At 41.6% G+C, this 25,882-nt stretch overlaps 1 protein-coding gene across 1 annotated transcript in view; it reads left to right on the top strand.

The window, feature by feature from the left end:
• The first annotated feature begins 6,807 nt into the window (after positions 1 to 6,807).
• DPY19L4 (dpy-19 like 4) overlaps positions 6,808 to 25,882 on the top strand; it is a 30,428-nt gene continuing 11,353 nt past the window's right edge. The window contains exons 1-13 of the mRNA XM_050891893.1: positions 6,808 to 6,946; positions 10,451 to 10,558; positions 11,539 to 11,663; positions 12,320 to 12,410; positions 14,152 to 14,273; positions 15,120 to 15,265; positions 17,067 to 17,190; positions 17,769 to 17,903; positions 19,184 to 19,315; positions 19,405 to 19,503; positions 20,722 to 20,795; positions 22,632 to 22,790; positions 25,077 to 25,196. Coding sequence (XP_050747850.1) covers positions 6,808 to 6,946; positions 10,451 to 10,558; positions 11,539 to 11,663; positions 12,320 to 12,410; positions 14,152 to 14,273; positions 15,120 to 15,265; positions 17,067 to 17,190; positions 17,769 to 17,903; positions 19,184 to 19,315; positions 19,405 to 19,503; positions 20,722 to 20,795; positions 22,632 to 22,790; positions 25,077 to 25,196 — 1,574 coding nt within the window. The remainder of the gene's footprint in view (positions 6,947 to 10,450; positions 10,559 to 11,538; positions 11,664 to 12,319; positions 12,411 to 14,151; positions 14,274 to 15,119; positions 15,266 to 17,066; positions 17,191 to 17,768; positions 17,904 to 19,183; positions 19,316 to 19,404; positions 19,504 to 20,721; positions 20,796 to 22,631; positions 22,791 to 25,076; positions 25,197 to 25,882) is intronic.

The following is a 25,882-nucleotide window of genomic DNA, read 5'->3' as shown; positions in this document are numbered from 1 at the left end:
GGAGTTGAGAATCCACATCCCAGATGGAAGTTGCACCCTACATTAAGAGCAGCATATAGTCCCATCCACTTCTTTTCCTGCTGTCTAGGAAATCCTAGCAGACAACAAACAGTTCGGTAGCCTGGTAATAGCTAATCTGCCTGGTCGAAGTGCATTTTGCTCGTGTTGGAGTCTGTTTCTACTCACTCCATTGAAAAGCAGCACCAGCTGCAGAGGGCTGCCTCAGTCCACGACGTTTTAATAACACTGGACGCAACTCTTGAGAAGGGATCTAGTGTCTGCTTAGTGTTAGGGCTACGAGTTGTATTCCTGATTTATAATCTTCAAGCATCAGGCCAAACTCCTTCCTGCTTGAAGCTGGAAGCCCATCAAAAGCAGTGATACTGCCCTTCCTTCTGCCAGCAGTAACACGGCCGGACAAGAACATGGGGCTAAGGGTGGGAGTCGCTGTGTTGGGACGGGGAGACGTGCTCGACTATTGTATTTAGTAAGTCACTAAGGCACAAATACATTAAAGATCGCATTGCACCACTTGTCTGAAAAATACTTACATAAAAAAGGCCAGCACGATATTCCAAGAGCAATTTCCTGGATGCTATCAGTCATTCCTGCTGATGTCAGTGCCAGGGACGGGGCTTCAGTGACTTTCAGTCACGCTAGCCCTGCCCTGCAGGGACAACACACTGCCTGGGAAGTGACCTGGATTCTAGCGCTTGTTTTGCACCAGCTGAAGTGTTTGCTGAGCCCTCATCATCAGCACCTGTGCGATGCCACCAACTGCACTGTCATCGCACAAGTGTCACCGGGGACGCCACTGGGAGCCGGGGAGGCTGCGCTGCTTGCGGCCAAGCAGCTGATTAACAGTGAGGATGGTGCACGGGGAGGCAAGGGGCCAGGCTGCCTTTCCGTGTTGGCAGGGCAGGCTGCGGTGGGGAGCAGCACCTTCTTCCTCAGAAATACAGCCCCAACAGCTGGGCTCCGGAGACAAGAGAGCCTCCAGGCTCCAAAATCTGCAGGGGATGGTTAAAAAATCAAAGGCTGTCAAAGCCAAGGGGAGGGAGAAAGGGGGAGACACAGCTTTGACCAACCATGGAAGAACAAGCATAGCTCTGACCCAGCAGAAGTGATAGTGAAATCAGAGATGTGAGCTGCAAGGGATGTCATCATAAGCAATAAAAAAACAAATTGCGGTTTAGTAAGAGCTGACCAATGTCCTAGGTGGCAAAGCGTGAGTCAAAGGAAGTGCCGAGTGTGAGTCATCCACCTCACAGGGCTTTATCCTTGGATAAAAGTCAAAGAGACAGCTCAGAGAGAAAAAAGGAGTGCAGCAAAGAACACAGGCAACGGCAGAGCACTGGGCCTCCTTGCAGAGCAGAGGCCAAGCGGAGGGCAAGGCTGCTATCGGCCAGTTACGCACCCTTACAGCTATTTCTGGCCAGGCACATAATACGCTGTTTGTTTTACAAATGCAAGGGTCAGGCTCCTGCCCTGGGGAACGTCGTCTACAGCACAAACAAGAACTAGAGCAAGAGTAGAAAGAGGGAAGTAGTACAGAAAGCAAGTCACATCACTAAGGGGGGGCATGTGTGTTTAAACAAACAAACAAACAAATAAATATCAAGTTTTTTCTCCTGTAGTCCTTTTACCGTGACTTTACTACTGATATAGTGCTCCGCAGGCACTTGAGCTGGAGGAGCAATATAGCAATTAGCCAGCTGACGTGGCGTGGTCTTATAAAGAAAGATGAAAAGCGAGAAACTAATACAGAAAATTACAGGTCTGATAAGGGCAACTGTGATAAGGATCAATGCATTTTTGGAGGGTGAAAACACAAAGAAGGGTGAGGAATTACTTCAGGTGGTACAAAAAAGGGATGGAGAAGATGATGGGATTGTGAGAGGGAAGCAGAAGAGAAAGCGGACAGGATGAGAGGCTGTACAGCATCACAAAATCTAAACACAGGCTGACTTACGAGTTAGTTCTAGATTACAGGGAAGCATCAGGAGTGACGGGAAGAAGTAAAGAAAATGAACGTGCAGGATCTCATGCTGCTTCAAGGACAGTATTGGAAAATGCATCATTGAAGACATGGTGAACATAAGATGCAGGGTACAAGACAAAAGAGAAGAGGAAGATGGTCGTGGTAATCACATCAGTAGTGTCTTCCGTGTTGGGGGGATAAAAAAAAATTCCAAAGGCCCCAGGAGAAATCAAAACATAGATTTACCACCAGAGGATTGACGCAAAGAAAGAACAGAGCCAAAGCATGTTTCCATGTCCCCAACTCAGTTTCAGTGCGCAAATCTAAATCAGCTCCATCGATTTAATGGATATTAACCAAGTTTTACAATGAAGCAGGTGACAACAGAACCTGACTCACTTATATTGTGGGCAATGCAGGCAGGAGCTGAAGCGACACTGGAAGCTGTGCTGAGATAAAGCAGGAAGAGAACTAAATAGGTGGAAAAATCCCAAAGGTTCTATATGGTTTGTGTAGCTTAATTTTCTGACTTCTTGGGTCCAGTTTTAAGTAATGCTTCCATATTGTCATTATCCCCCAACATCCCCCCACTTATTTCCTTGCATTCCCCATGTCAGGTGGGAGAGCACAGTGCAAAATTTTGGTCTCACGAACACTTATATAGGCAATATTTTTTACATCCTTGTAGAACATATACAGCTTTGGGGAGGGAAGGGTCTGAAATAATTAAAATAAGCAAAACCTTGGGATACTGATAATCCAGAACCATAAGTTAGAAGCCAGAAAATTAACCCCACAAAAGGCTGAAATTAGGAGAATGGGTGAAATATCTGCAATCGTTACCTGATTATTGAAACTAAACTTTACAAAAATTTTTAGGCGTGGGATCTTTAACGTACAAAAAATATAACTTGGTTTGTTTACAAAATAAACAAGTACATATTCTTTACTTTTGAGTAATGACAAATATGCCCAGTATTAATGCTTTATACTAAGGTACATCTATGTCTGCCTCCTGACATCTCTAAAAGAAAGAAAGATTGTTAAACTGGAAAGCATCAGTATCACGGACTTGTAAACAAAAAGGAAAGTTATGTCTGTAGGGCTTAGAAATAGTATGTAAATAGAGAACAAATGCCATCATGCAGATACATGATGCATGTTTGTACAGAGAAAGCTTGGCAAAAGAACACAACATCCCCGTATTTATTCATTGTAATGTATTACAGCACAATGTTTAGGGCACATCATAAGCTGTCAAATGAAATAACTTTCATATAGTATTAGTTCCAGAAAGCATTTTGGAAGATTGAAGCGCAGCAGTAATAACATTTTCAACATTACTCTAAAAATTGTTTCAGCATATTCATTCTGGGAGAAAGAAACTTGCATGAAAGATGATTTTTGGTTCTCCTGCCTTCAAATGTGCAATTTTTCCATAGAAGACCTTGGAAAAAAATGAAACCCAAGTGAGCAGGCTAGATTTTTCACTTCTCTGCTACCTTCTACTTCTTCTTCTCTACTTTCTCTGCAGTTGTGCATGTAAGTAACTTGATGTGCATTTATAGTTCTACTGGATTCAAGGTATGGGATGATCCACATGCTGGAGCATCAGTAGAACACTGGAGTTGCACAAGAAATGTAACAAGGTACAGTATGAAACAGCAGGTACAAAGAAGGCTTAAGAAAAACAAAACTTAGAGCATAACTGAGCAGTCATTTGTTTTATTCCTGTCCACATATTGATGGTCTGAGTACAAATATTTAAAATTATTATTGTTGTTTTGATTGCAATGATTATTTGTGCTTATTCTGGTAACTTACAACAGAATCAAGTTATGAAAAAAATAAACCAGATCAAAACCAATTACATTAAAAATGCAATGGATAATTTATGGATCATTAAAAACATAAGCAACTCTTAACTATCCAATAAATCAACAATTGCAGAAGTATTTTAGATTTTATTAAAAAATCCAGGAAACTTATAAATCTCATTTTACGCTCCAATAGGACACACAAATTGGTTTAGTTTTTCCTTGCAGCTGCTAGACAAGTAACCAAATCAGTTTTCCAGCAGTTGATCGGCCATTGGCCCGACTGCATGTCAGAAGACACGTCAGAAGACACGCAGTCCCCAAGGGGTGATTCCCACAAACCTCTTTGATAGCTCCTCCATCGGTTTACTTCTGAGGTGTTTAAATAAGCCCAGCTGCTCTGCTCAGCGACGCACTCCTGCAGCGGGACAGGGTTGGCTGCCAAGAGCTGCTGGGGTCACAGCCTCCCGACCCAAAATTGAGCCCAGGCAGCACGGCCCTTGGCAAACTGTGCCTGGGGAACTCCCTCCACACACACACACGATGAGACGCAGACAGCACAGATCCTGGCCACCTCTCAGTTATTTCACTCTAATTATTTCTAAACTATTAGTTAGCAAATAGCCGGGTGTCTTCAGCAATCTTTCAATATTTGGTCGACACCATCCTTGCTCCCAGAGATGACGATCCTAATCTGGCAGTTCATGTTCAGGGCAAGGCTCCCTCAAAGGGTGGCAGAATTTAGTCCAGAGCACTTACGTGGGGAACGATGTCTGCGCCCTGGTAGTGAACCTCAGTGCATCTCCACACACATGCCCCGGATCATTAGAGAGAGATCCCCAACCTTCGACATTACAGGTCTGACCTAAGACAGAGAAAAATCTAAGCTGATTTAGCTAAGCATCAGATCTTGCCCCAGCCCTCCAGCTTTTGCTGGACTATCTCTGTCAAGACCACGGTCCTATAGACTCTGGAGCTTCTCAGCGTACTTCTAATGCACGGAGCCTTATACACCACCTATTAAAGAACTCACCCTGACCATCTGATGATGAGCGGAGGTAAATCCCACACAGAAGGCTAGCCTGTAGTACAGCTGTGGTCTGTTGAATAGCTACTTGCCAACTCAAGCCCATGCCTGTGCTCAGTCCATCCCCTAGAGCTGTAGCAAGGCATTGGGAAGGAGACAACATGGTGCTCCTTGGAAAACATGCTGCTTGGGAACACCCTTCCCCCTGGGCTGGGTCCTGCATCAGCTGTCTCGATCTTCTCTCTCCACAGCAGGTTTGAGCAAGGCTTGGAGGTCCTCCCCAGGGCTGTGGCCAACCACCAAAACACAAGTTCCCTCTGAGGTCCAAGCAGCCCATTCAGCCCTGGGCCCTCAGCCCACCACAGAGATCTGCAAGCGGATTTGGGGCATGGCAGGGTAAGAACTTCTGTCCTTGACAATCCCAACCCAAGAATCAAGCATTTGGGTGTCTGCAGCAGCAAATGCAATCAGTATGAGCAAGACTCCTTCTTAGCAGGACCTCCTGAGGTGTGGCCCCAGGCAGTGGTCAGGGAGGGCGCCAGCCTTTGCCCTAGCCTGGCATCCCACGTGCAGCATAGAAGTAGCTTATGTTGCCATAGCTGCAAAATCAGGGGATTGTCATATTGCAATGAATCCAGCTCCATGTATATAATCAGCTCAGCTTATTGTCATGGTCAGAACTTAGGACTTTCACCACCAAAAATCCAAGCTGCTACTGCTGCGGGGTGAAACATGCTCTTTCTCGCAGCATCACTACTTGTGGATTGGTGCAACCTAGCGCTGTGCTTCCCAGACTCCCCAAAATGACAAGGTCTTGACTGGGGGAGCCCATAAGGGCTCCTGCAATAAACAATGTAGACAAGCGTCATCGTAGCCACATCATCCCATTCTTTGCATCTCTTCCTTGGACTCCTATCTGTTGTCATTTCAAGCATAAAGTAAAGATCTCTCTAAAGATCCTTCATCACCAGTCCTGTCCTCCTAACTTAGCTACTATCTCTAACTGCATCTGTCAGTGAACGTACCGGCTTCCCCAGCTCTTTTGTTAAGTTACAGAAAACACTTTTCCATGCTATCCTTTATGCTCTGAAGGCATGCCCAGCTCACATTCACAAAATTACCCCATCCCTCCAAAACCTTCTTTTGCCAGGGTGCTGACGACTACGATAATCATTAGGTGTCTGGTATGCTGAAATGCCCACCTATTCCACTGTTTAAAGATGTTTCATCGCTTCCTTATGTTCTTCACTGGCCTCCCTTTATCCAAACAGAGCCCACTTTCCCCTAAAGCAGACTGTAACTTCATTGGGGGTGGGGGCATCCTTTTGTCCTGCATTTGTACAGCCTCTGCGACAGTGGGGTGCTGGTACCGTGCTCCAGTAGTTCATCATGATGCAAAAAGGAGCCCAAGGCAGGTGTGCATCAAGGCTCAACCAACCTTCTCTCACCAGGCCCTTGCGGCTCGCCCAGAGTTTTGTGCCTGACCATCAAGCCTGGACTCTCCAGATAATGCTGTGCAGGAGGGAGACCTCCCCTCCCAGGGAGGGAGGCTCTTCGCAGAGGGCAGGTGGGGTGCTGAGCGAGAGGCACCCACAGGAGATGCTCTGATTAGGGCCTCGCAGCCTGGATGGCCTCTGAAGAGACACGGTCCCTCTGGAGCCGGGCTGGAAGGCGGGGGCGACAGGGAACCGCACTTCGCTGCCGGTGTGAAGCTGCTTTTGAAGGCTGCGAGGCGGGGCAGGCTGACAGGCGGCCGGAGCTTCGCGCCTCCCGAGCGGTCCGGTGCCGGCTACAGGCGGAGCACCCCACCCCCGCCCGGAAGCGCGGGCCAGCCGGCCGCCTGCGCCTCGGTACGCCGCCGCTGCGCTCCGGCCGCCCCCCCTCGCTCTGCCACCACAGTTCCGCCGGAGAAGGCGCCCGACGGCAGGAGCGACAGCGGGGCGGCAGGAAGTGAGGGGCCGCTGAGCTCCGCTCGCTCTGTTATGCGAGAGCGCTCCCGTCCCCGGGGCCGACGAGAAGCGGGCGACAGCGGCAGGAGCGCGGGCGGGGTGGTGTCGCCCCGGAGAGAGCGGCGGGGAGCCCCGGCGGCGGGCGGCGGCCGCAGGCTGGCGATGGAGGAAGGTGAGGGGGGCGGCGGCGCGTGTGTCACCCTTATCCCCCTCCGCCGCCGCCGCCGCCGCCGGCGGGGCGGGCGGGGCTGCGGGCTGCCTCGTCCCGCGCCCGGCGGTACCGTGTGAGGGGGCGCGTGCCCAACGGCCGCCGCGGCGGGGCCGCCGCCGCCGCCTCCGGCCGCGGAGCTGGGGGGCGGGGAGGGAAGTCGCTGGGGCCCCGGCCAGCGCCTGTCGTGCCGTGCCGGGCTAGGGCCGGTTCCCGGGGCCGCTTCCCCTGGCGCAGGTCGGCGGTGGGGCCGCGGCTGGGGCTCGCGGTTTTGTGTCAGGTACGTGCCGGGGCAGTAGCGCACGTACGAAGGTAAAACGCCCGCCTGCAGGCCGCGGAGTCGGCCTCCCCCGGCAGGGCTGGTCCCACCGCTGCAGCGGCGGGTGGCAGTGCCGGCTCAGGCCAGACCGATCCCTGCTCGGCGGCCCCCTCGGGCCCCGCTGACGAGGCCTCCTCTTCCCTGCCCAGGGCAGCCCATCGTTTGCAGCACCAGGCGGGAGGAAGCTGGGTGGATGGGAGCCCAGAAACTTGGGGTCTGTTTCTCTTCCCTCGCCCGGCATTGCCTGTGTGCAGAGCACCCCGGGGCAGCATCCGTCAGCTCCGTGGATGCCTCCGTGAGTGTGCTTTTTCTTTGGCATCCCTTCCGTCTCCCCGTTTGTATGTTTTAGTCTGTATCCTCTCTCGTTTCACTTTTAGCCCCCCCGCACAATCATTTTTCTCCAGGTCTCTTTTGTGCTAACCTCCTTTGTGGGAACTAGGAGATGGCATTTAGTTTTCTTGGGGAAATAAGCAGAAACATGACTGTAAGTTGGCACCCAGAGAAATGCAAGAATAAAACAAGCATATGTGATACTGTCCCATGGCATATTCCAGCCTCCCAGCTGTTCTCAGCTGGGGTACTTTCTGAGCTGGACATGGTTTCTGTGTATTTAGTAGTCTTTGGTTGTTTGTCCTCCACAAATGTGTCCGTCTTCTCTTGAATCTGTGTAAACTCTTGGTTTACAGAACATTCTTTGGGTAGGAGTGGTCTACATGAAGGTGGTGTGCGATGAACTGGTTCCTTTTAGCCTGACTCACTGGGTTTGTTTGATAACTTCTTCCAGTGTTAGAAAAGGTGAATCACTGCTCTCTATTCAGCCTGTTTGTGCACTTCACTAGCTTGTAGACCTCTGGCATGTTTCTGTTCGTCATCCTCTTTTCCAGACTGAGGCATTCTCATCTTGCTTCCTTGTTTCTTGTGTGGGATCCATTGCACACCTTTGATCATCCTCATGGCCCTTCTCTGAACATTTCCCAGCTCTATCTTATCCTTCTTTAGATGAGAGGACAAGAATTGCAGACAGTACTCAATTTGCAGGTGAAAAATGGATTAATATAGTGGCACATAGAGCAATGAGTTATGCTTTTCTGCAATAGATACACAAAAATAAGTGCAATGCTTGTTGTCTGAACAAGAGTTGAAAAAAAACATACTGGGAACTTACAGGGAACTAGAAAGCAATCTCAGATGAAAAATTGCATGCTGGATAGAGAGGTACTAAAGGCTGTGTCATCAGTTCAAAATCCTAGATTATTTTTAGTTGTCACCTTGTCTGACTTTCATTTCACCCCATTTAAAGGATTCATAGAAGTAGAAACAGCATTTTTCTTGTTTAAGGCAGCTGCAAATGAAACAGAAGTAGCATACTTGGATCTTTCTTTGTTATTGCTTTGAGGGGGGGAATCTGTTGAGCAGTCTTCAAAACCGAGGTGAAGATCACTTGCTGACTGAGATGTAGATGTTTCAGAATTAGAATTTTAAATTGTTCTTTCTTTGGGAGTTTTCTATTACTGCTGCTAACCCTAGACGTTATAAGTGTGTTACACTTCTAATATGGCTCACTTATCTGCCAGAAAAGCGAAAGAAATGCCTTTTCCTCCAGTGTTCTCACTGCTGTTGCTTTGGTCATAACTAGAATGACAAGGGCGGATAGTTGTCTTTCTGAGCATATATCTGCCCATTCTGGTGATCTAGTTTTTTTTCCCTCCATTTTATTTTGTGGGGTACCAGTGATTTTTAATTGCAGTGCACTTGGTGTTTGCGTTGCTGATTATATACGTGACATGAACAGATGCTGGTGTATATTTCATTTTGGATTGACATAATGATAAATGCGATACTGAACACCCTAAGCCTTGTTTTGTTTAATATCTTTCCAATTCTTGTCTTGTTTAAGAAGGTAGACATTTTCTGTTCATTCCATGAAAAATGTTATCATTGAGATCTTGGTTTGCTTGGAATAATTTATAAATTGCTTTGAAAATCCTCTTAAAACACAAATACAGGTGTCCTGATACAGGCAGACACCACTTTAACAGTTTATTTATATTACTATCTCTAGTTTGTAACTTATAAATCTAATAGTTGGGAGTTGAAAGTAGACTGATTTAGACTTGAAGTAATATACAACCAGAGTAATTAAAAGCTTTGTTGTGTGATGTGAAGATTGACACTTCAAATTTGAAGTTGAATGGCTTTATGAAAGAGCTGTTTTAAGTCCAGAGGAAATCAGTGGCTACAAAATTTCAAGCAATGTTGGACAGTAACTCAAACTGGAGAGCTAAAAACTCTGGAGCGTGAGTTAAGGTTAAACCTTTTCATCACGCTTCTAAAATGACATAAAGGTTGTGGGATGTCATCTTTAATATAGCAATTATAACAGACTTTTTGCAATGAGTCTTTTTGTGTGGAGACTTGCACTCTGTGAATTAGCCTCGTTGCCTTTCAGACTGTAAAATAAATGGGCCAGAGCTTCAAACTGCTGTTGTTTACAGAAAACTTAACAGAAGCCAAAGAAACCCTCAGTCTTCTGATGTGATCTATGTGGCCTAGCAGACTGGGCTTTTTAATTATATGTTAGGCTAAAAATTCATAAATCTGCTTAGTTCCAGTAGATCTGGAAGCAGGAAAAAACTGATACTATATTTACTTTATAAAAGCTTTCACCATATGAATAGCAGGCAGCTCAATTTAAAACTAATGGACTAGCCCAATTTTTGTATTACAGTAGTGTGCCTGGTACACTACTGTACTATAGCAACGTAAAACCAGGATGAGAGTAGAATGGAATTGGTACCAATTTCTTCCAGTGTCTGTATCAACTTATCTCAACTACTGCTTTCCTTCATTTGTGTAATACCATGGAATAAACCAGTTAGCTTCCAGTTTGGCTTCTCGGTAATCCCAGAGTATGGCCTCAAGAGAAAACTATTGGATTTTCTAAGGAATAACATAGGAATTGATTTCTGTATTGTTATATTGGTATTTTAGTTAGGCATATGACATACTTTAATTGAGTCTTTTTGTCAAATGTATCTGCTGTGGGATTGAATCAGTAGCAATAACTGGCTGTTACCTGCTGCTGTGTGGATTTCTCAGAGTGTGATTTTAGGTATTGTGTTGCAATAACTTAAAAAAAATGTCTTCAGGGGCAGCAGACCTGCGACAGAGAAAGAAGCAGAACTGTACAGAATCTGACAAAATGGCTCCAGAGGAGAGAAACAAAGAAAACTCAAAGCTGGGAAGATCGCCAAAATGTAAGCTACAGAACTTTTAGCCAACTTCTGATTTTTTTTTCATTATTCTTCTGCATTTTATGGGAAGATATTTGTAGCACAGTAATTTGTAACAGACTTATTTTGAATTAGGTTTTTGAATGTTTCAAGAAAAAGACAGGCATGCACATTAGAATTCCTTAATAATGGCATTTTATGTATTGCAGAGTAAAATGGTAGTCCTGGATTGTTTCAGGTTGTGGGGGAGAGGAAGGGGGAGAGGCAGAGGGGTTAAGAATCTTACTGTTGTTACTATTTGAGTACAAATAAATATTTTAATTGTGCCTGGAATGATCTTTCGGTTGGGAAGCTGAAAGGCATGAAGTAATGGTACTGAAACACAAACAGACAGAAAGTCCTTACAGCTTTTCAAGAAACAGAACTAAAACAAGGTGTAATTTTAGGCAAGTGCTCACCAAGCTACCAAAAACTTATGTTAAAAGTGCATACTAACTTGAGGGAGCTATAGGTGAAGTAGACACTCATTGAATGAGTTTGGTAAAATTCACGTTAGTTCCTTCCTCTTGTATTTAAAAACAGAATGGAGAATAGAATGTCTCAGTATTGATGTTAGATGTGGTATTGCCACCTATTTCTGTTGAAGTCTTTAAGAAGTTTGTGGTGTTTTGGGTAAAATCTAGAGTTCGCTCTGTTTATTTGGAAGACACTTTTCCTTCTTGGAATTCATTTGAAAATGAAGTTTACTAGAATGGAGAGAAGTTTGAAGTGTAGCATGTGAGTATTTTATCTGAGGGTCCTATGAAGCAATGGTAACAACTGGGAAGGAAAAGTCTGCAGGAGAGGAATAACAAACCAGTTCTTGATATATCTGTGCTGCTGATGGTGTGATAATTCTGATGCCAGTAAGTTTACTTACTGTTCAGAAATGAGTCATATGTAGGGCATACTGTTTGTTTCTAAATCCTCAGGACTATTTTAGCTTTTTCACTGTCCCTTTTCAGATATGTTAATTCAGCGTTTTGCGAAACTTTTCTTTGGCTGTCTTGCGGCAGTCACTAGTGGAATGATGTACGCTGTGTACCTCTCAACATATCATGAACGGAAATTCTGGTTTTCCAGCAGGCAGGTAAACAAAAAGTTAAACTACTGAAACAAAAGCCAAATTGTGTCCTTGAAATCAAAGCTGATCCGTGTCAGGTTGGAAGTACTTGCTTGCAGAATCCCATGTCCTTCTACTCAGGCCTCTGTCTTTGATGTAGTCTCTTTTTTTATTTTCTTTCTTTCTTTTTGTTTTAAAAGTATTTCTCTTACTAACAGTAGTCTTGTCTTGTCACGGTTTTGTATATTTTTCCATGCCATCCTTTATCATTGAAATACCTTTCTAAAATTTTGAGAAAAAACTGAAGCATACTGGATTACATAAGCTAAACAACAGGAATGTATGGGGTTTGTTTTTTTTTTTAAGAACTGTATTATTTAGTAAAGTATGGAACATTGAATGAAATTCAGGTTTATGAATATGAAAGGATCCTGTGGATCTTGTGCTGACTTACGATGTGGATTTGAGTTGCTCTGATTCTGAGCATGATTGCTAAGTTATAGAGAGCATTATATACCTGACAGAGGTGCTGTGAAGATTAATGTTTTGTGGAATACTTTGAAGATGTACAGTAGAATCATAACCGTGTGCTGTATTACAAAACCAGTCTATCTGAAAATATATAGTCTTCTACGGGAAGAGATTGCAGGATGTGAATTTTTTTTTTTTTTTTTTTTCTCTAGGAACTTGAACGAGAAATTACATTTCAGGGTGACAGTGCCATTTATTACTCATTCTATAAAGAACTGCTAAAGGCTCCTTCCTTTCAAAGAGGTACAAAACCTGTTTGTTTTATTAACCTTGAAAAGTCCTGTTCCTTTTGGAGACGGTAAAAAGCTCCTGCAGACTGGGGAGACTGATTTTATACTCTTGTATAGGTATATCAGTCAGATTAATTAAAAACTGCATGCTGTCCCAACTTTTCAGTGCCTTTTAAAAAACAATATTTAACTATCCTGTATTCCAGCAGATTACCTTTAATGAGTACTCTGGAATAGGATTAATATTACTCTCATATTGCCCCATATGGAAGTTATCGTTGGGTTTGCCTGTGCTACATAGTGGATTTTCTGCCATGTAAGCATAATTTATGTTTAATTTGGGAACGGGGGATGGAAATTACTGTTTTCCATCCTCTGTCAGAAGATGGAACAGTTTTTGTCAAGAGTTGATGTGCTCCATCCTGTCCCTGCCAGAGGTTTCTACTCCTGTCAGCTATGATGAATAGATGTTGATGAGCACTGAGTTATGGGGATGGAAACCAACAGGAAGGAGAACAAACTGGGTGGCAATGGTTTCTCATTCTTTTGCGTTCCTGCACTTTATCCTGCACTGGCTCTGGAGCTCACTGACTGTACGTCCCTAAACCAGCAGAAAACTAAAGCAATGAAAAGAAGATGGAACACTTTCATGCTAGTTTAGTGAGTTCAGAAGGGCACCTGGACTAGCATGGGGAAAAGGCAAGAACTCCAGGAGAGCAGAGGGAGTGGACAGCTCTGTCTTGCAGGGGTCAGCCATTGAATTAGTTCAGTCCCCTCATGAAACCTCATCTGAAGCTAGTTAAACTTTGTAGGTATAGTTTTATTGGTTGAATAGTTTCCCAGCTGATGTGTAGCACGTCAGCAATGTATAATAGGTCTTTGGTACAGTCAGTTCCTCATTATCTCTGGGGAGATTACCCATGCCATGAATAGATGGACTGCCTCTGCAAACAGGTAGACTCATGTGTCTACTAGGTATTATGGGGGCACCCAGTTTTCAAAGGTGTATCTTAGCTGTGCTGAACCCAGTTATGAGTCCTGCAAGACCTGGTTTGGCCTGCAGAGAACCAGCTGCAGACCACACACCAAGATATGCTCAGAGCTGGAAACATTTATCTTGTTTGGCTGTTGCATTGTTGTTGGGGTTTTTGGTCTCCCCCCCCCCCCCCCCCCCCAATTTGGATTATTTTTCCTCTTCCCTCTATTGTCCTAAGTCATGACAAGTCTTTAATTATAATATCTCAGAATGATGTATCCTTCATGTATGCCAGCTTCAATTTCATCTCAATCCCATACAAAGGCATATTGTGTTAAGTGAGTGATTCTTAGCAGGGCTGAAAAGGGTGACGAGGCCATCATATCTGACCTCTTTGTGGAGACAGGTTTAATACATCCTACTCATCCCTGTTAGATTTTTGTCTCACTTGTTAAGAACTTCCTGTGAAGGTGATCTGTAGGTAGCTGGTTCCAGGGCTGCATCAGTATGTAACTGAAAAGACTACGCTTCAGCTGTTTAGTTTTGGGCCTTCTATTTAAAGACTAGATCAAAAACTGGTAATAACTTTGTTGCTAAATCAGTAGGGTGGAGTGGCATCTGGCACAGAAATCTCCTTCCTTTAAAATTAGGAGTGGTGAATCAGTCAGTATCTTTAATGATCAAATCTGTTTCCCCCTACCTTTAAGTACACTTTCACCTCTTTTTAGAACAGCAATAGTAAATGATTCTAAGAATAATAAATTTTTTTTGTCTACAGGTGTTTATGAGTTGACACACAACAATAAGACAATATCACTGAAGACAATAAATGCAGTCCAGCAAATGACTTTGTACCCAGAGTTGATTGCCAGTGTTTTATATCAAGCATCTGGTAGCGAAGTATGTGCATTTCTCCTACTTTCTGTGCTTTCGTTATGGTTGTGTATGTGTGTGTGTATGAGACTTTCTATGCTGTATACATTAAACACATGCAATTTTTGTTGAATGAATTGAGCTAAGCCTCTCACCAGGTCCAGGTTCTCCTCAGTTCTGATCAGTCTCTGGCATAGGATTTTGGGGGGTTTATATGCACTAAACTTTTCTGTCTGTTATTCTTTACTTCTACAAACCGCTTAGAAATGTGGAGAGTATCTGTGCTATCCATTAAAATCAGGAAAGTTAGCTCCTTCGGAATACAGAAGTCTATTATAGTGGTAACTGTCTCTACCCACTCCTGTATACACAAAAGGGAAAAACACTTTTGTAGATAAACCTTTTGTCTCTTTCTGCTCTGCTCGGGCTTTGTTCTGCTTAGGCTGCATACTTGTATCCTCTCTCGTTTATCTTTCTTTTTTTATTATTTATTTATTTTGGAACCGTTTTTGCACATCTTTACTTCTCCAAGTTCCTCCCCTACATAACTTCTTCCAGTAGTCCTGTGAACTTTATATCTCACTGCAGTATAGATTTATTAAATCTGGCGCATACAATGTTCATGCTAAAGCAAATACAAAAATCATGGCACTAGCAAGTTGAGTCCTGAAGTGTGCTCTTAATTCACACTGCTTTGTTCTCCCTGAGCCCAAAATAAAAGCATGCTTAATACTTTTCTAGAATAGGGGCCGTCTCTTACCTGTTTGTAAAGCACCTAGCACACCGTTAGCAGTATGCAAATAGTGAATAGTAATAATTTCCAGCTTCAGCTCAGTTGCCGCTATGTCTCTTCGTTTTTATTTGTAATTTCAGGAAGTTATTGAACCAGTGTATTTCTACATTGGTATAGTTTTTGGACTGCAGGGAATTTATGTGACTGCATTGTTTGTAACCAGTTGGGTTATGAGTGGGACTTGGCTGGCAGGAATGCTGACTGTAGCATGGTTCATTATTAACAGGTAAGAAAAACATCTTTATACAATCTAGTTTGTCAATAAGGCATTTTAAAATATTAGAGCAGATTGAAATGCTTTCTATTAAACTTTGTGTTCTCATTGCGAGAGCAAACTCTTATGCCAAATACAAAACATTTCCCAGAGATGCACTGATTCTCATGATGCTTTTATTAATGGAAAGGCCTCCTGTTGTCCAAACCATCCACGCTGCCAGTTGAACTGACTTTGTGCGTGTGTGTGAATACAGGAGTATTCTCACACAATTCCATTTTGCAAAAACATTCCTCAGAAGGTTTTGGTTTTGTGCTGGTGAAGAATGAAAACAAATTTCCGAAGTTGCTGTAAAACAGAATTGCTCTCTGTGGCCAGCTCTAAATATTGTGACAGTTGTTCTGTTGCTTAGAAGGAAATGACCAAGTGCATTTTTCTTGTAGAGAGTCTTTGATTATTTTTTTTTTTTAATCTGCTTTTTATAGTGGGTTTTTGTGCAAAGTGGAATCTTCTTAGATGATCCTGATCTCAAAATTTTTTTATTTTAAAACATTTCACTTGCAAGAAAATGTCCTTTCCCTTTATGAAACACCACGATAATATAGAGCCTCATTTGGGCAATGAGAACTTGTGTTCAGGCTCCTGGTTTGTCACGAAGTAGCTCTGGGGCTTTCTGTGAACTTGAGAGCACTTGTAAGAGAAGAGCTATGGAGGAGCATGTTAGAGATATACCTTTAAAGTTGAACTGTTGGGAAGCGTCTTTTAGGAGTGTGAAGTCATCATGACCGAATCTGTGATTCATAGCTAAAAATACTGTTCATCAAGCTGGTGTGAACAGTGGAAAGTAGGAAAAATGGTGAGTAAATCTGTGTTTTTTCCAACAGCAAAGAAGATTAAACAATGTTAACAAATTGAAGCTCCAAATACGCCTCTGTAAGAGGCTTCAGAGGTATAAATGAAAGGTGACACTTTCAAATATCTAAATGATAAAGGAGCTTGAGGCTCCTTTTTGAAAGCACAGTAGACACAAAGAAGACTATGTACCTCTGAAACTGATGCCTTTGATCACATTTGAAAGTGTGACGTGCTTCTAAGTCACTTTAGCACTTTTTAAAACTTTCTCCTACAGCTCTAATTGTGCAGATACTGTCAAGGCATTCCATGAGAAGACACTGCATGCTCCCCATCTGTCTTTAATCTCTTGTTTTTCTGGGCAGAATTTTCCCTGTAGACAGAGTATCTGCGGGTGCTGCTGCTATGAGGGAGCACTACTTTGGATTCTAAGTGTGTTGTGCTCGACCACCTAAATCACTTATTTAAAACATATTGTATGAGAACTGGAAGGAATCTTTTCTCTCAGCTATGAGCTGATTTTCATCGTAATGTGAAAAGCTGCTGTTACGGCAGCGGTCCTCTGCCTATGGACATAAGACCATTTAGCAGTGCTTGTGGCCAAAGAAGGCTCCATTATCACAGTGCAGGTTGGCAGAAGCAGTGCATGATGCGTCCGGCTCGCACAGTGTTGTGGAGGGTCAGAAAAGGCTGGAGGCAGATGCTTTTTGGCTTCAGTCCTATAAACGCCACCTAATAAGGAGACCTGCTGAATAAATGAGTAAAGATTGGACCTTTCATGCTGATATTAAATTTGTGACCTGTATCAGCAGCGAAATTGTGTCAGTATTACTTTACACCTAATACAGGAATAGTTTGCTTGCAAGGCCACACTGATAACTAGAAGTGACATTTAGGCTTTCCTTGATATTTTTGTTCCATAAATCTTTTAATAATTTTGTTTGTCTGTACTTTATTCTAGGACAGATACAACAAGAATTGATTACTCCATACCATCAAGGGAAAATTGGGCTTTGCCATATTTTGCATGTCAAGTAGCAGCTCTCACAGGCTATTTAAAAAAAACCCTAAATTGTTCTGCTGAGGTAAAGAAAATTAATTTCTTAATAAAGAGTTGCTGGTAGAACTGTGCTCTAGAGTAGTTACCTCTCTCACTACTGCCCTACTAGGCAGAAAACAATAGATGTTTTGTTTGTTCTTTTCAAAACAGCCACTTGGATTTCACCTAGGCATGTGCAGTTTTTGCTAAGCGACTCGTGCCCTGCCCTGTTATGCCCCCGTGAGGGTTCAGAGAGAACAGTGTGGTAATGAGCTGTGTGCCGTCTTTTTAAAAAAAAACTGATGCAGAATTTTTCTCACTATGTAAACTATTTTGTTGCTCTTCCTGTTGCTTGGAGAAGATGGTGGCAACTTCCTTTCACTGTCTCTCTGTCAAAGATGTTTCTTCTGATTGGTTTTAAACGTTTTTGAATTTTTCAGTAATTACTTTCTTCCATCTGAGAACATGTTAAATATGTCTGAAGTCAGTATTTTAATTATTTCCTGAATTAATAATTAATTTCCATAGTTTCTGTTTTAATGACCTCTCAGTTACTTAGTGACAGAGATGCGTCACTAATGGTGACTAATGGTTTTTTTTGTTTGTTTTCCTTTTTTTCTCTAGAAGTTTTGTTACCTTTTGGTGAGCGCTTCAACATACACCTTCATGATGATGTGGGAATACAGTCATTATCTCCTGTTTGTCCAGGCTGTTTCTCTTTTTCTGCTGGACAGCTTTGCCCTGGCACAGACAGAGAAGGTATTAGAATTCTTCAACCTACTGATAGTTGGGAACTTAAATACAGCCTCAGAGGTGCCTGCCATAAATATTGCTCAGGAGGTCTAAAGGGCACAGACTGAGTGATGACTTGAGTGTCTTGCAGCCTGGGTCCAGCTGAAGTGCATGTCATGTCCATCAGAAGAATTAAATGGCTTTAAACTCACTCTCTTTCAGACACTTTGTGTTTGGGACAGCTTTCCTGAAAAAGGGTCAGAAGCTAAACAAAGCTTGTGAGACCTGAAACATCCTTGGAGAGCTGAGTGATGAATGATACTCAGTCATGCATCCTTTTTGGCCTAGGTGCCTCCTCTTCTCTTTCCCCTGTTCGCAGTAGGGTGGGGCTGACCAAAAAACTGCTCTGTCGGCTCTGTGCAGTTAAAGGGCTCATTTTCACCCTGAATGGCCCACCCTGTACTGATTTAGCCAATAAATAGGCTAGACAGATGCTGAAGGCCAATTGATTTCTCAATGCAAAAAAGTATTTGAATTTATTCTGCAAAATAGTTCTTAGAAATGTTGCAACAATAAGGCATTTTTACTTTTCCTGTTGCAATGGTATATATGCTACTTTGTGCATGTGTGCCTTCTAGTTTTATTAGATGTAACTTCTGTTTCAAACTGCAAGCAATTCTAATTCATCACCTCTTCTTTCAATTGCTTTTTTTTCTGTTCCTCAGCAGTGGGAAATGTTTGATCTATTTTAGTTCAGGGCCCTTAAAATACAAGGGAGAAGATGGGTGTTTTGATAAAAGTCTAAAGAATCAAGTATAGGAGTTTATAAGATCTGCTTATCAATTAGTAAATAACAAAGTATCAGTAACAGTCTGTGTATTCCTGAGGTAGGTTAAATGAACAAGTTATTGTGAGGGGAAAGGAAAGAGCATGTTTACAGTAGTCAGCTCTTTCACACAAATTGTGTGTTCTTACTGTTGCATTGTGGTTACTGCTTCATGCTGCATCACAGTGAGGTGTTACAGAATGGGGAGACCTTGTAAAATACTACTACTTTTGGCATTTTTACAGAATTCTTGTGAAGTAATTGTGCACTGGTTACTAAGGCTGACCAGGATCGTTTTGATGTGAAATACTTTCCAGAGCCAAACGGTACCCTGCTAGATTCACAAGTTGGAGGATAGAGATCCATTAATCCCCTGATTAACAGAGGAATGGAGTGAGCTATCTACTGCTCTAAAAAGCAAGACATATGTCCACTGTAATTTTATTCTATTGTGTTTTGTTTTGTTTTGTTTCTTCAACAGGTCCATGAAGTATACAAAATCTACTTGTTTTCTCTCTTCTTGGGTTACCTTTTGCAGTTTGAAAATTCAGCCTTACTAGTGTCACCATTACTGAGTCTTGTAGCAGCTTTAATGCTCTCTAAATGCCTTCAGGTAACTAAACTCTCCTCTAACTCTGAGTGTAGTTTTTATTATTTAAACTGAACTCCAAATGATACAGTATTCTTAAAATATTTTTGCAGATGAATGTGAAAAAAGGTACATTTATGTCAAGATTGCTGAAAATAATGTACATTTATTTGGTACTTACAATAACAGTGACACTAAACTTCTTACTAAAGGTAAGATTCCTCTGTAAAAAGTGATTTTAATTGTCAAAATCTAAATGGAAAGTTGCAGATGTATCTTGGAAAAATCTTTTGAAGTGTTGCTTATCTTATTAATCTGAGAGTTCATAGCTTAATTCATAGCAAATTGGAGTACTAAAAATTGAGTCATTTTGTATCTATATAAGAAGTCTTTAACAACTCAAGCAGCTGTTTTTTGTTGGGGTTTTGGTCTTTTGGGTTGAGGTTAAAGCATAGTATAGAAATACTCTTTAAATCACACTTTAGCTATTTCATATATGTGGTTTTTGTTATAACTTGAATGGCCTCTACAAACTGGTCTGAATATTAAAACAATATTCTTTTGCATGGAGAAGACCTAGTAGCCAGGAACAGGTATGAGTAGTCTCAGGGTAGATGTTAATTTTCAGTTAAATTTCAACTAAAACATGGGAAGAGAGACCTTCACTTAGTGTAGGAGTCAGCTAGGAGTTGAGATTACACAATGGGATTTTAGCCTGTATTTTGATCAGCAACTCCCTCTTGCTGGGTCTAGTCTTCTACATAGTTTATGGTGCTTTTCCTCTATGTCTCAGACTCACCCTGGTTGTTTTAATTAACAGTGTCGACTTAAAAATAAAGACGGTAGTGAATCCTAAAAAGTTTGAGAGAGTGCTCAGTGATTGTTTTCTTGTGCCATTCAGACTGGCTAGCCTTGCTGTATCTCCAGGAAAATAAAACCTAACCTTGAAAAATATGAGTTAAATTACGTAGACAGTACACAGAACTTTCGGCTGCTCAAACAATTTATGTGAAGATTACCAATACTCATAAATTTTGCTAGGCTGCAGTCCTATTGTTTAGTGGAGCCAAACGCAATGTTCTTTGGCTTGCTTGGGGGTAAGTCTATGTCCGTTTTTCATGATACTTTTTACACCACTCAGTAGTCTTTTGACAACTTATTGACAGCTTTTCACTGGCACTCCTGTTGGGGTACATTAATGAAATGAAGGGAATGATATTCTCAAGGAAACCCTAAAGATAGATTTATTTAAGTGAAGATTTACAATACTATACCGGTACCTTAATTGGCACACTTAGTCCAATTTGTTAGTTTTAATTAAATCTTGAATAGTTGATTGTTCCCTGCCATTTTGTAATCTGAATGAAGTGACTACATGAAAGCTGCTTCCAGCACTTGATAAGATTGTTCTCTGCTAAATTAATTTTCAGATGTTTGTTCCTCATAAAGAAAATGAGCATTTGCTGAAGTTCATTGAAGTAAAACTTGGCTTAAACACAACTAAGTAAGTTTTTAAACTCTTTACACCTTCTAAAATATCTGAACTTCTGAAACTGCGCTGAGGAGTGTAAAATTTCAGTGGCTTGTGAAAATTTTATAGAGGAGTTAGGGAAACAGTTTCTATTTGTTGCCTGGTTTTAAGATTGAATTAAAAAAAAAGCATATACAGAATTTACTTAGGATTTTGAGGTTTCTGAGGCACCTCAATATTTTTCATGCCCTTGGGTGAAAGCATTTCATAGATTTTTGTTTTCTTTTGATGTTGAAGAGCAAAATCTTTCTGTACCCTGTCTAGTGTTTCTAATAAGACTTGAAAGAAAAGATAATAGAGTAAAGGTGGTGGTACTAACTTTTTATAGCCTGGAAAAGGAAGGGCTCTGAAAAGAGTCATGAACTATCGATACTATCTCACAACAGGCTTGGGTAGTGGGGTTTTATTTTTAGTTTTGTTAGAATAACACCCCCCAAAAAAAACCCTGTATGTTTTGGAAGAAATTAGGACAAGGGACGACTTAAAAGTCAAAGGGAATTGTTATGATTCTAAGAAAAACTGTTTGCATCTGTAAGAGTTGAATGTTGGTCTACAAGAAGACGACATCATGGCTACAGATTTTCTGGAAAACTTCAAATGGAGTATTGGTAAGGACTGAGACACCTCCTGGACCCAAGCCAAGACTTGCAATTCTGTGCGGGAATTGGGACTCTCTCCTGGGAACTGCATCTCTCTTACAAAACTACTTCACAGCCTTTCAGGGGAAGAAGTGGAAAATGACATCACACACAATTGAAGTTGTTGGGGAATTTTTGGAAGGCAAGATGTAATGACATTGACTAAGATGCATTGTTTAACACACACACATGCACATTCTTAAGTGTTTTGCAAGAAAAGAAAGGACTGCTTCTGGTCAGGATTTCAGTTTATTCAGCTACCAGGTATTATGGATTTTATTTCCCCCCCCCCCCGGGGACTTACTACATGTTACTTTCCAGGCTGTCAAACTCTGCAATGAAGCCAGTGATTGAGGCAAACTGGGTGCAACTACGCCTAGAAAACTGTGTAACAGTGGGTTGGAATTACAGTTTGCAGCACAAGAGCTTCAAGATCTGTCTGTTAAGGCCAGTTTGGACATGCCCAGCTGTTAATCTTTAAACTGATTCTGTCTAATTGAAAGTGGTTCAGTTCTCTAGTCTTCCCTTGGGGAAAAGAAAAAGAAAAGAGGGAGGAAAGTGAAACAAAATAAGACAAGAATGCACTCACAGCATCACATGCTGCACCAATTCCAGTTGAGAATACACATTGATAGTGCTTCTTGGCAGAGTATATAATCTTTCTGCTCATTAATTGAGAAAGAAGAATGATCGAGTGGGTTCGGCTACAGAACTATAATTTCAGCATTAAGGATTCTATTCTTGGCAGTGCCTCGGGCTTGTTTGTGATCTCAGATGACCACTTCCCCTTCTTCATCTCCCTGTTTGGAATGAGGACAAGCATACCTTCTTGCATCAATATCTCTAAAATCTTAATCCACTGTGACAATGAAGTGCTTTGTGGTCCCCATAATGGAGTTATATGGGAGGCTGGGGTTTTGTAATATAAGAGAGTTGTAGCCTGGTCTCTTCAGATCACAGATTCTTTTTTGGAAGATAAGCTTTTGACAGTTACTCTAAAGAGTACTTGCAAAGTGGTTTCAGATGATAAAAAGATAACTTTTCAAAGATGTATTTCAAATAGTTTCCTATGACATGAATAGGTTAAACTGTGATTGGTTGTGTTCTGGGTTCTTTTCCTAATCTGTGGGGTATTGTTATTGTTTTTAATGAGATGTTTTTGCCTTACTAGGAATTTTACAATGAACTGGCTCCTTTGTCAAGAATCTCTTCAGGCACCCTCCCAAGAGTTTTTTTTGCGACTAACACAGTCATCACTGTTGCCTTTCTATATTTTAGTATTAATTATCTGCCTTTTTTCTGTAACTCAGGTCATTTTTAGGAGAATTTGGTAAGTAACTTATTTATACTGAAAAATAAGAGTTAAAAATAAGAAGTTCATGAATGTCTAAGTGAATGGTCATCATGTTTGTGGCTCCAAAGTTTGTTGCACCATTGAGCTTGCCAGGGTGTGAGCACCAGTGGAAAGGCACACCAGAGGCTCCTAAAGGAAGTCCTTTAGTGAGGAGCTTCTTGAGCATCCCTCCAGTCAGGACAGGGAGTTGTCATTAGTTTCTTTCCCCATAGGTGCAATTCCTGCAGAGCTCTGGCTAATGTTTTGTGATATGTTTATGTCTCTTCCTGTTGCAAGGGAGAAAGATGTTTTGTCTGTTTTCCCCTTCCAGCAGCAAAGTTACCTGATTGTTGCTAGAGAATTTGTTTCTCTGTTTTGAGTTTGGTTTTTGTTTTTCGAGTTTACATACTGTGAAGGATGAGATGGGTGGAGTTGAGAGGATTTCAGATTTCTAATGCTTCACTGTTTTGGGGTTTTTTTTAAGTCTTGTTTACTGTGATAAGGTCCGTCAGCCTTTGCTGCTCAGAACAGAGCCGAAGTAAAACTGACTCAATTATTTTTAGTTTCACAGTGATTCACAGTTCCCTTGAGAGAAGGGGTAGTGGAGCTGTCTGTTTACAGACTAAGAATAGCAACACTGTAGATCCTAGCGTAACTTGTCTTGGAAACTCAATGGCTAGGAAATTATCTCTTCCTGGTAGAAGATGAATGGTGTAACTGCTCAGGTATTAGGGCAAATTTCTCACTTGTCTGCAGCAAAAATCAATAGATTTTTTCAAGGACCAAGACTTCTAATAGATAAAGATTATACTGCTATAAATGAAAATGTTTGTCAGGTAGGATGTGTGATAGTATATTCAAAACAATTAAACAAACTTCTGATTTTTTGCTAGTGGTTGAAATAGTAATTTACTACTTTGTAATGAGCAGTGACTCCAGTATGGCCAACAGCTTTTTAAGGAAAAGCTTAAAGTAAACCTTCTCCCCCCTTAATTTTTTTTTTTTTTTTTTTAATTTTGAAGCAGTTAATAATCTCAAATATTTTTCCATTTGTCATGAGGAAGCTTATTATAAAATTGTAACCTGAAGTCACATCATGGTAGAATAAAATGTTATCTGTTGTGTGCCTTGCTATCTCATGTGTAGAAAAACATTTGTTGTAAGGTTTTGATTATGATTTTTATTTATAATATATTACTAGAATTTATAATAATGTGACTAAAAACTGTTTTTGTTATCTTACTTTGTCATAAAATGGTATACACTTTCCATACACAATTATCATCCTACAGATTCCATAATTCTTCACCAAGCTAATGATATGAAGAAACTTAGTTAGAATGCTGTCGTGGTTTAACCCCAGCCGGCAGCTAAGCACCACGCAGCCACTCGCTCACTGCCCCCCCACCCCTGGGATGGGGGAGAGAATCAGGAAAAAAAAACTCGTGAGTTGAGATAAAGACAGTTTAATAGGACAGAAAGGAATGAAAAACAATGATAATGATAATAATAATATGACAATAGCAATACTAAAAGAATTAAACTATACAAAGCAAGTGGTGCACAATGCAATTGCTCACCACTCGTTGACCGATGCCCAGTTAGTTCCCGAGCCGCGATCCCCCCTCCCAGTTAACTCCCCCCAGTTTATATACTGGGCATGATGTCATATGGTATGGAATAGCTCTTTGGCCAGTTTGGGTCAGCTGTCCTGATGGTGTCCCCTCCCAGCTTCTTGTGCCCCTCCAGCCTTCTTGCTGGCTGGGCATGAGAAGCTGAAAAATCCTTGACTTAGTATAAACACTACTTAGCAACAACTAAAACCATCAGTGTGTTATCAACATTATTTTCCTACTAAATCCAAAACACAGCACTATACCAGCTACTAGAAAGAAAATTAACTCTGTCCTAGCCGAAACCAGGACAAATGCATGTACAGCATGCTTCATCTAAATGTTTGCGGAGTGTGCATGCTCTTAAATTAGACTGTCTCTTGGTGCTGAATTACCTTAAAATAGGATTTACGGTCATAGGCAGTGATCCCATTGTATTAATTCACAGCCATTTCTCCAGAGAGGTTACAGTCTAAAACAAGGGACAGTGGGTACTGATAGATCATTGATGAAGTACAAAAACCAAATAAGCAGTGCAATAATATTGTATGGTATGACACAGAATGATCTCAGTGTACTGGTGACTTAACGGTCATAAGAGTATTTTTATTGGCACCTTTGCCTGAGATAATGTCTGAATTAAGTGATGTCTCATTTTCTCCAACTGCAGTGGTGAACCACTGAAAGAGACAATTAAACTTGAGGATGGTCGAATTGGAGAGAGGCCAGAAATAGTTTATCATGTAATTCACACAATTTTACTTGGTTGTCTAGCGATGTGTTTGGAAGGGTAAGTCTGATTTTGATATATCTCTTTTGAAAGCAACAGAGAGTTCCTAACTGGACGTGATACACCATTCACCCCTTTGAAATTCACCCCTTTTCAGAAATGTATTTGGTATATAGCGGTACTAGTTAGTAGGGGAGAGAGCAAAGATCATTTTGACTATGAATTGGATACAGGTATATGATGAGTTGTGCTTGGTCTCTTTAAGGTGTTTTCCAAGCTTTAATGCAGCCAAAATCCGAGACATTAATTGAAGCAAATTTTAATCACTTTCTGTATGGTATTTAAGTGTAGAACTGTGCTGTAATTCTTTTAACATTGTATTCTAGCAAGATCTTGTGTAGTGTTTTGGTGAACAGTGTATGTTCTGGAACATTGGGACGTGGAAGATTTCTTATCCATCTTCTCGTGTCTAGGCTAGCATGAAGTATACCTTTGCTTGCCATGTTGAAGCAGTAGCAAAACTATTTTCAAAGGTATTGTGTTAGTCCTTAAAGCTGCGGAAGCTAATGTTTGGAAGACGTTATAGTTCTAATCTTGGCTCTCAGCTAAATCAGCTTGAAGGTGGCAGGCTTGTGTTTGTATTACGCTTATCGTCCTAAAATCTGCATATTCACAAATTCTTAAAGTGAGCAGACTGTTGTGTTACCATGTAGTTGTTTTAACTTGAGTAGTGTATCCTTAAGAGG

This window comes from Gymnogyps californianus, chromosome 2 (assembly GCF_018139145.2).
Source record: "Gymnogyps californianus isolate 813 chromosome 2, ASM1813914v2, whole genome shotgun sequence".
Classification (NCBI taxonomy): domain Eukaryota; kingdom Metazoa; phylum Chordata; class Aves; order Accipitriformes; family Cathartidae; genus Gymnogyps; species Gymnogyps californianus.
The sequence above is the reverse complement of the archived record's forward strand: the minus strand, read 5'-3'. Positions and strand labels throughout refer to the sequence as shown.